An 11,468-nucleotide genomic window follows, 5' to 3' on the forward strand; every position below is an offset into this window, starting at 1 on the left:
AGGTTCTCGATATGCCGTTACATGGCTTATAAGTATAAAATAAAATAGCATATTATACATCGATGAGACTTTTCTCGTAATCCGCCAAAAACCGCGTACGATGATAATTTACACAATTTAAAAAGAATAAGTTTTTCTAAAATACGTTAAATATATGTTTTATGCGTTATTACATAATACTATAAGGACATAAGTTCGTTTATCAAGTTTATTTATTTATAAAGAAAATATTTACTTAATGTTTAATCGGATTTTTGAATAAACATCAAATTAAAATATATAAAAATTCATTAACATTGTGTTAGAATTAGAATGAAATTCTCTGTGAAAAAGCTTATTATAATGAAAAATTATACATATTCATAAATCGTTGCGAAAACGGTCGCAAATGTTTAAAAAAAATAAATAAAAATAAATATAAACGAAAAGTATTTTATAATTATTAAGATTTTAACATTTTTAACGTGAATAAATAACCGAAAGAAAAAAATTAATAATGACTCGGATACAAAATCCAAATTTATTAATTACGAAATTGTCTACATCAATGTTGCTAAGTTCTTATTGCCTACTAATAGCGATGATAACATCACCGTAATTTTTCCCAAAAAATCTATTAAAATCTGTTAAAAGACATATTTACGGGGTGTTGAAGCTGGCCGTTAATGCACGTTATCCTGATCGATATCCCTATTATACATTGACATAAAATTACATTTATCTTTATACAGTGAAACTGAAACGTAAATAAATCAGCAACAAAAAGTTCTGTTTAATTACGTTGTCTCGACTTTAAACGTTATAACTAAAAATGCAGTATTTGAGAATAAATTTCATATAAAAAGTTTTAAGATTATTAAGTCTTCTGGGTTCTTTTTCTTTATCATTTAGTTGTAAAAAAAATGGATGATGAATAATTTCATTTTATTATATCTTCTTGAAAAATATATGATGGAATTATTAAAGTTCTATAATATGGGCAATATTAGTGGTATATGTGACGAAAAAATTAACTTGACCGAGTAGACTGTGGATAAAATCCTGAAAAGCACAGATACTGTGACTTAGTGCGTACTGTCCCAGTTCCTCGAAAAGTTATGAAAACATCGAAACACCCGAAATCCAATCAAGTAGCAAAAGAATTTAAGCTGGCATCGAGGATTCTGTTCAAGACAAAATCAGTATAAGAAAGCCAATGCGAAAACAACGTGACATCGAACATTGAATACGTTGTAGCAAATTTATTATCCTTGCTTCCGAAACAAAACAAAACAAAACGGAATTAAAAAAAAAATGCATACCAAAATCCCTGACAATTGTAATAAATAAAAAGAAATAAATTTGTATAATTTTAAGAATCGACAAAAGAGCGACTGCACAGTGCTTGCGAATGATATATATATATATATTTTTTTTTAATTATATTTTATCTAAAAGGTTCGAAAAAATAGAAGTTTTTTAAAAGCTTAATGGATAAAATTCTAATTTTTTTTTTGTTTTTTTTTTAACTACATCAATTAAATCCAACGCTCAATTCTGTTTCAAGAGTTGTTAAAAATTCTCGCGTGCTTTAACAAAGTATGCAAAGTGATAAAATAATAATAGGAACGACATATACGAAATACAATAACTATGCACGTATGAACAATGATAGTGAACGGGAATGTTTTGAAACTTACTTCGCACTTATTCGATCACTTACGCTTCCGCTGGTCTACGCAGATCTCAGCTGATAATCGAAGTAAATGAAATAATGAGAAATCTAGTATAGTTGTCCATTATTTTGAAAGAGTCGATACATAATTCGCGCATATCGTTGAAAATTGACAGGAAGTCGTTGACTTTCAGTCGCTCGTCCAACTGCATAAGGATCCGACGTTTGGCCGGGAATCCCCGAGGGGTAATAAATCGAGCGTCAAATGACGGAGGATTACTAATGAGCATTTCGTTTGTGGCGTTTCAGATATGGCGAGTGTCGGCGGCAATACGACGGGGACGACGACGCCAACGAGTCCGACGACGTCCGTGCCAAACGTGACGCCGACGCTCAGCGAGCGGGAGCAGCTGAAAATCGAATTTTACAAGACTTACGACGTGATGACGGGGGTCAGGATTGCCGCGACGCTCGGTGGTTTCTTTAGCCTCATGGTCCTCTTGGTCGTTTATAAGAGCAGGTAAGCATTATATTCGCGACCCCGAAACGCGCATCCCTTAAAGCTCACTCGTTTAAAAGTTCGTCGTCGTTAAATGTCCGATTTAAAGAGCTTCGTGGTGAAGAGCATTAATGGGGCCGAGAATCTACATGAAAACCGCATGAAATCCGATATACTTTTGGGTTAAAGAAATAATGTCTTATGCTCTGTTCATTCCGAATATCGTTAAGTATTTTTCAACTATGTCAAAGATATTTCAAATTTAAATTGAGATAAAGTTGTTAGTCGTGGGATTAATCTTGGCTAGAATAACGTGTCTAGGCCTCGTCTGGCCACACTTTATATGTACGTATAGATGAACGAGGGGATAAATCATCTCCGAGTATCATTATGGAAACTTTGTCCGTGCTTTCTTAACTTTATATATGCTTAAAATAGTCCATTTATTCTATAAACTTTTTAATCTTGTGCTATTTATATTGGCATGGAATTCGAATGCTTGCCTTTAAAGAGAATAGGAACTATTCTAAGGATATCAACTTAAAATTTTTTATTAATTTCTCTGTTTGGCACTGTATGCCCCGTTTCTTCGTTCGTGCTTTAGTACTTTTTTTCTTGTTTTCTTAATTTTATTTCTTTTTTTTTTCTTTCTTTCTTATTTTTCTTTTCTTATTTTTCTTTTCTTTTTTTTTTCTTCCATTTTTTTCTCTTTTTTTACCTTTCTGTTCATCCAATTTTTCATCCAAATTACATATATAAAGGATAAAGCGGATAAATCTCTTTAACGAATTTCAATGCATGGAATATAGATGTTGTACCTAAAACTTGTGTGAAATAATTTTCGAGTACAAGTTATTTGAAGGCATTATAATCATACCTTTAATCCATATATCAATTTTATTTTTTATCAGTCTATTAGTAATTACATTAATTAATTTAAATGTTGTGTAGAAAGTTTGAAAAAAATTTTTACATTCTTTCCGTACGATTCGTAATTTTTAATGAAAATCAACGCCATAGTTCTCCAATACCTTAAATGGTTAAAAGTTTTATATTCCCGTTGCTTCTTTTCGTTCCAAAGAAACATTAAATGAGCATTATGTTAGCAATAAACTCATAGAATCATCGAAAATCTTAAAACTGAAATTTAATTTAATGATAGCTTACAAAGTTAACGAACTAAAGCTATAAAAGACTTTGATGTTAAAACTTACATGACATTATCATTACAAAATTAAAATGTATATCGATATAAAGAGAGTTCAGATGGCGTAAGATATTTATGAATTTTTTTGAATAGATGGAAATAGATGTTAATCGCATTCATATTTTCTTTATTATAATAATAGGAAGGATCTTTTTAAAAATTTTTGTCATTTCACAATTTATTAAGTTAAGCTAACGAGTTTATGGTAAAGTGATAATCGCTCAAAAGTTGAGTCCATTAGTATGAATTTTCACGGCTTGTAAATTTCAAATGCATATGTAAAATTGAATATGAGAAGCGAATTAAAATCCAACTCACGTACTCTCCTTGTCAATAGTGAAACTGTGACCGAATAGAAAAAAGTTTTTTAATCACAGCTATAATCGAGTCCGATTACAAAAGCCAAAGTCGAACAATTTTCAAAATTCATCGCTCGCGCTAATAATTCGTTCTTCAAACGTCAAAAGCAATCACTAATTCTTCAAAATGCAAAGTTTTAAAATCCCCGTAAATTAATCGATTTTGTGCACAACAATGCTCGGTCTACCCGTCAGATTCAATATACATAAGCACTTGTTATTTCTTCATATTAGTCGCGATTCTCCTGACCCAATAAAATTCTCGATCACGTACTCCGCGCGACTCCTTACGACTCAAATTCCTTGCATTATCCGCGTGGATGAGCTACCCCATTCCACGCGCTTAGGCCAACGCGAAGTGACACGCATCTTGGAATAAAAGAATTTCATATGCGAGGCGCAGGTGCAAGTCGAACAGGCAGCTGGAGGACCCGCGACTAACGGCAGCGGCTGCTGCGGCGGTCGCAGAGGCCGAAGCCGAGGAACGTGCACTCGCCGCGGCCCTCGAGGCCATCGCCAGGCTACCGCCCAAACCCGCCCGCGGGCCCAGGAGGTCGCTCTGCGTCGAGGTAAGCCAACCAACCACCTGGGATTCGTACGTCGTACGCCTGGGATTCATCCCTGAACTCCAACTCCCTCTTTTCGGCTAAATCGTATTTTATCCTCCTGGAATTTCCGAGCTCTTCGTGAGGCACTGTGCCCCCGACGCTATGCTCCTGTTTCATCATCGCGACCGAGCTTAACTTGCGATTGGGATTTAAAATCAAAATTTATCGCTGTAAGAAAGACGGATTTTGCAATCTTGTCTAACGAACGATTAAATTCTGCCAAGACTCAATTGGCAATTAGAGGGATAAATATTTATGTTTTATCATTGTGAGATACCTCGTCAATAATTATAATCCGCCCATTTGCCGTCTTTCTTCGTAAACTTAATTGCTTATATACGTAAAACCTAAAAAGTTAATAAATAACTCTAGACAATGAATGATGCGACATTGGCTCTGTGTAAGGTTCTACGCGTTGCTTCGCACACAATGATAAACGCATTAGAAAGATGGTAATTATAATTTATATTTATAATGGAAGGTATGGGAATACGAAAATCACTAGTCCGTAGCTAGTTCGTGACTTTTCTACTTTCCACGACATAAGAGAGAAGATGATTGTTTAATCCATCTACTTAAGTGTCGTTATAACTCTGTGAAATAACTCTGCGAAGAATTTAGCATTTCTTAATTTTAAGTTGACATCAATCAACGTAAATATTTCAACGTAATTATATCAACGAAAAAGTTGACGAATTGACATTATTTTGCAAATGAAAACATTTAATGCAACTTCAAACTTGTATTAAATAGCCGAGCCGATGCAATACTGAAAATATGTCATCAAACGAATATTACCGACCTGATACATTCTGGCGAGGAAAGAAATTTCTACTAATTAAATTCAAAATCATTGTTTGCATTGCTGAAACAAAATAGGCAAATATAAGCTAAATGTTTTTATTATGTTTATCTGCCTTGTTACTTGCTATACCTTCGGTTATTAAATTTATTATGCTAAAAACGAACGCAAAAAATTAATATAAAAATTGCTCTTTCGAAACTTAGACTCTTGTGCTAAAGAAACAAATAAATGGTTCTTATTTCAAAATCGACTTTTAATTTGTCATTTGGTTAGTTTAGTTTATTAAAAATTTTACTGCCCGTGGCAATACTTATCAATGGTAATCGCATGTTAAATTTCATTTAAATGACTCGTATTGTGACACACGAGCGACAGAACAAATCGAACTTGGATTGAAATTACTTAGCAATCCGTTAGATAATTAAATCCCCCATCCTGCAATTACAATTATTACCGCTACAGTGTAAGGTGATCGCACTTCCTGCATAGCCACATACATGCGTATAAAGTCCGTGGGAGTTTCGTGTGCAGTGGGTTTTTTCTTTTTTTTTCTTTTTTCTTTTTTTTTTTTTCAAACGTGGAAAGGATAGTCGTGCGAGGATACACCACATCCAGCAGACGGGAAGAAGAGAGAATCGTGACGCGCATGACAAGCTGTTATATTGCAAACGTAACGGCACCTGACGGAATTTCATTCGTTGGTACAGGTGGTGCAGTCGCGAATGCCGCTGGTCGGTCCGCGGTTCGCCTCCGTCGGGGGTGGCTACGACTCCCTGCTGGCTGCTCCGATGAGGCCCGAGGGCGGCAGGCACGGGGGCAACAGGCGCTGCAGCTCCGTCACCTGCAGCAGCACCGCCAGCGGTTACCTCGAGCGCCGGGGCTCGGCCATGGTGATGCCCTGTCTGCCACCGCCCTCGTCCTTCCCCAAGCATCCAGCTTACGACGAGCCCTGGGACTTCTATCACCCCATTGACATTCAGGTACGGACCCTCACGATATAAGTAGTAAGCAGCGCTGTATTGCGCCTGGAAGGACAATGGAAGGACGATGATGACTAAGGTAGGACGTTGAATATGTTAGCGTACCCGTAGAATGGCCTCCCCATGCGTCGTTGGGGAAATCGCCGCACGAGTCAGCAAAGTTTTACTGTTGTTGAGCTTACGTTTCACTATGGCAAATGGACATTTAAAGGACACTTTAGCCGCACTGTGATTATCATTTCCGACTATTTCTCCTCTATTATTATACTATATATTATTCGCTATCATATATATATATATATATATATATATATATGCAATAATTGTAATAATAATAATAACAATAATAATAATTTTATAATTTACTTCTCTATGCTTTGCTTAAATAACGTAATTTTTCATGCATATTTCCAAATCCATCTTAAATATTTCCGAAGCTTTGTAATAAACAATTTGTAATAAATAAACTACTGCAAAGTAAGCTTATTAAATGAAAAAAATTTTTTTTTTTTTTTATAAATTATCGAATAATCGTTTTTCTTCTTCCGGTATTATTACGGTATTTTGCAATGCACAGGCACTGTTTTATTAATATAATTCAAATACAATGTCCTGCATTTATTTGTTCAATAAAACCATATGTTTAATTTACCAATGCTATCTCCGTGACAACAATTACTAATGAAATAAATCGATCGATGAAGAAAATATCGATTTAATTCGAGATTTAACCGAACGCAAATAATCTTATCATTTTTCTTTTTAGCCTCGCTATTTATGTATTCTAATCAATTCTCAGTATATAAACATTTTAGTCTTCGTCGCTGTGTAAACGATTTAACGCGTTGTATAACTATACGGCCTCGAGAATATTGACACTAATTCTATCACTTATCAATTTCTAAGATTTTCTAAGATACAGTATTTGCATTTATGTCTCTCCTTTAGTCTCTCAAAGAAAAGACGTAGAACAAAATTCATTCATCCTGATGAAATATAAGGGGAAGGGATATAGAAGGAAAGTGAAGCAGACTGCAGTATTGTTCAGCTCTCGTAAATTAAGCTCTCTGGCTTCTTTTCGCGTATTCGGCATTTTCAACATAAAAAGTGCTGAACAATAGAATAATAAAAATGTTCCATTTACTAAAAATGCCAAAATCATTGCTTGGTTAAAAAAAAAAAGAAAGAAGGTTGGTAAATCTTTATCTTGAAAGTACAACTTAAATTGCAAATTATTGTAAGCTTACTGTTTCGCTTGACCTATACTTTACAACTAGTCTACAGCAAATGTCATAACTTTCAACAAAACAATTTTCTTTAACAATTTGCTAATTGTATTAATCGTCAAGAATCGAATAATAATAAAAAAAAAATTTGCATCAATTGAAATCGTATACGATCGCATTGGAATTTTATTTGAGGCTCGTTTCCTCATACGAAAAACACAAATGGTAATCATTAATAGTTTCGTTAATAATATCGAATTACCATTTCAATAAAATGCTTATTTGATTATCGACAAAAATCAACTTAATCTACGATCTTAATTGAAATGTGAAGGTTTGAGGAAAGTCAATTTAATCGGAAACGCAACGCTTCGTAATCGACTAAAAATTATTCGTTTCCCATATGGACTTTCGTTCTCTTCGTTCTCGCTAGTCAGCTTTAAACGACTCGAATACAAAGTCCCGGTCTGCGCGCAAATCTAAATGATCGAAGGGGAAAGGAAAAGAAGGAGGATAACGTCCAGTCTGAAGACACACCGATCTCGTGTAAACAGGTGATCCAGCCAACGCCAGATCTGTCGCCATGCGGTAGTGAGGTCGGCCTATACGGGGCCTTGCGCCAGCAGCAACAGCAGCAACAACAGCAACAGCAACAATATTCGCGACGTCGTGCACCCCTGGCCTCGATGGGCAGCGTCGATCCACCGGACCCCGACTCTCGCTCCATTGGCTCGGACTCGGTGTTTCTCGAGGAGGCTGCGCGCCGTGCCAACTGCCCGCCCGACACCGAGGACGAGGTCTCGGGCTTCTCGACGGACTCCTCCGAGGGGCCGAGCTGCGCTCGCAGGTTCCTCAAGGTGCCGCCCAAGAAGAAGCGGCCGCCCGACAGGTGGGATGGATGTGCCGGCTGCGTTCCCAGGCGGCGTCCGCCTGCCCAAGCGTCGCCGACGCCGCCCTGTCAGACATGCATGACCATTAGCGCCTCTGTCGAAGCACCCAGGTGATAGTCACTCCATCGCCCCCACCCTGGCGCACGCGGAGAGCACTCTTTACTATTACTTCTACCACAACCATTACCACTATTTACTACTAGTTCTACTACTAATACTACTACTATTGCTAATTTCCACGTGATAAAACGCCGAGTATTTTCAAATATAATCGAAACTTATTGAATGGACGATTTAATAAATACGCGATCAAACTAGTAAGGGTATGAATAGCATCGCGACGAAACATAATAAGATCTTCGACTTAGCACTGATCACTTTCGATTAAGCAAATAAGCAATACGGGACATCTAAATTAAGTTTTGTACATAATGCAATACCTTAGGAGCGTAGTAGGTGGCGAATATGTTTTTACAAATACAAAGTCACGTGGTACTTTTAATGCGCACAGGTGTACAAATTTTTTTTAACACATTTCTTAAATCATAATCGGTATACATCATTTACATAGTATGATAGTTTCTCGATTGCTATACATAACAGTAACGCAATACATATAAAAATTACCATATTAATAATTTATAATTTATAATAATGATTAATTTTTCGTAGCATTTTAAATTGATTTTTAAGAAAATCTGCTACTTATGTTGCTATTTAAAGTTTCGATGTAATTAATTTAACCAAAATATATTAAAAAATAAAAGTATATTACAACCATATAGCATATTACATTATACTCGTTCATTTATATAATATCAATTGAATATTTTCATCTTTCTATGCATATCCTTTCACTGCGTGATATACACTATTACATATATGAAATCCTATATTTTTAATTGATATACAATTCATAAAATATACTTCTTCTCGAATTTTAAATTAAATAAAATGCGGCGAAACTAGTATTCGATATCATCACGAACACAACAATGTAACGTTATGTAAATATGTTGACTGATCCAGTAATATAAAAAATAATAGCATTAATTTTCATAACTCTATGTGGTGTTTTATTGGCAGTTTGCAGTTTCGTAGCTGATTTGAAAGGCCGAAAGTCCAAGTAAACATAGGTTTAATACATTAAGTGCTACGTGTCTCTAATCTTTCTATTACTATAGCTTCACTGTAAATACACTGAAATTCCACCACTTGCTCACTTGTATGACTACATCGATGTCTTACAAATATAATGTTCTGAATAATTTCTCGCAAAAACGAGAAACCCTATTGTAGAAACATTTTCATAAGTGATTAGTGATTAATTTTTCAAAATTACAAAATCTACATGCATTTTTGATGATATATTATATTTGAGATATATTTTTCATTTCAATTTTTCCACAATTATAAAACAATAATTTACGAAATTAGCACAATAATTCTCAATGCATACACGTTAAATTGTAAAATTATTTAATCATTTATATGCAAATTTATAATTCTAGAGCTTATAATAAATCATACGATGTCAATTGGCTTTTACATTAATATTTTATGAATTTATTTATTCGCGAAGAATCAACATAAATAAAACACAAACCATTACGTATAAAATAAATTTTATAAACACGTTATTGATGAATAATTTATACGCGATTAAAAAAAAAATACACATATATAATTTTTATTACAATTATTATATAATTATTATATAATTACACATATATAAAAATATACAAATATAATTTTTTTTATTTACTTTTTTATACACGTATAATAATATTTTTATCAAAGAATTACGATAACCAATTACGATAGTGCCCTCATATATTGTTAGGTTTTAATAAAGATAGGGAACAATTATTTTCACTTAAAAATATTCTTTATATCTTGAATGAAATCGATAAAAAGACAGATATACATCACATCGGATACATGAAATAATAATTGAATAATCGAATAATTAAGAAACTACAAAAAGAAAAAAAGCATGCAAAAAAATATCAAACAAAAATCAATTAAAACAATTAAAATAGTTCTAAATTTATATGGTTGTAAATACGAAGTGCTGCCTATGTATTAAAAATAATATCAACTAAACTGAGGGGTAATATTATTATTGATTCGTGTACGCATAGTCGAACGCTGTTGATTATCAGTTACTTTAGCCCGGGGAGTCGTCAGTTATAATGATTTTTATCACACAGATTCGATATTTAATCGTAACGAAAGTAAAGTAATATTCTGTATTAGATGATCAAATATCATTGACATTAATATTTCTATAACTTTTATAATATTCATTAAAAGTAAGTACTATTTGACGTTAAGAATGATATTTTTCATAAATAAAAATATCAATCATCCTTATACAAGAATGGAAATTTTTAAAAGACACATAATAGATAGAAATATTTCCACAATGATGGTACAATTCTTTCACAAATGTATATCTGAAATATTGTAAAAACTGTTAGTATCCATATGTGAACACTAAATGTTTTGACAAAACTTGATTTAACGTGCACCTAATAAATTAGTTGCATAGTAGGTTTATTGATAGAAAATTATCTGTGCCCCCAAATGACCTATTATAGAGTAATTGCTTATATATACAATAATTTACATATTCATACAAATACGTGTAAATATTTGAATATGAGTTTATTATAAAGAAGACTGCCGAGTAAATCGTTGCAAATTTACTACTGCAAATAATATTCAAAATATGAATGAAATATTGCACTCATAGCCAATAAGAGGCAATTTTCAGTTACCTGGTTGTCATTGTCATAAATAATATTGATATACTTAATGACGTTAGAAATATCAATTTGATGTTTAAATTGTCGAAAAAGCATACGTTATCCAAATCACCAAACCCTTCAAATAAAAATAAATCTCACTAAGATAACGTCGATTGTCGACCTTCGACATCATATGCATAGCATATTTGGGCTTGAGTCCCTTAATCACAATACACGATTATCGAATCGCGGGCGTATCGCAACGAGGCGTACGTAATGGCTCACTTTCGCAATGCACGAGTCCCCTCACCGAGGATCAGCCACTTGATTTGTAAAAATAGCGTCCTGTCGAGCAGGTCGCCGGTGCTGTCGACGACAACGACGAGCAGCAGCCAAAACAGCCCCTGCGGCATCAATTCCCCACCGATCGAGCTAAGGCATCCGCCGCCGACCTCCAGGACGCGCTCCACCTCCTCGTCCCCGCTCT

General features: G+C 34.3%; 1 protein-coding gene across 1 annotated transcript in view; it reads left to right on the plus strand.

The window, feature by feature from the left end:
- The window catches only part of LOC105365616 (uncharacterized), a 145,018-nt gene that overhangs the window by 133,338 nt on the left and 212 nt on the right, over positions 1-11,468 (plus strand). Inside the window, exons 2-6 of the mRNA XM_011503831.1 lie at positions 1,964-2,174; positions 4,117-4,288; positions 5,840-6,112; positions 7,893-8,338; positions 11,338-11,457. Of these exons, the coding sequence (XP_011502133.1) occupies positions 1,966-2,174; positions 4,117-4,288; positions 5,840-6,112; positions 7,893-8,338; positions 11,338-11,457 (1,220 nt within the window). The 5' untranslated portion in view covers positions 1,964-1,965. The remainder of the gene's footprint in view (positions 1-1,963; positions 2,175-4,116; positions 4,289-5,839; positions 6,113-7,892; positions 8,339-11,337; positions 11,458-11,468) is intronic.

The sequence above is a fragment of the Ceratosolen solmsi genome, unplaced genomic scaffold (genome assembly GCF_000503995.2).
Source record: "Ceratosolen solmsi marchali unplaced genomic scaffold, CerSol_1.0 scaffold48, whole genome shotgun sequence".
Lineage (NCBI taxonomy): Eukaryota > Metazoa > Arthropoda > Insecta > Hymenoptera > Agaonidae > Ceratosolen > Ceratosolen solmsi.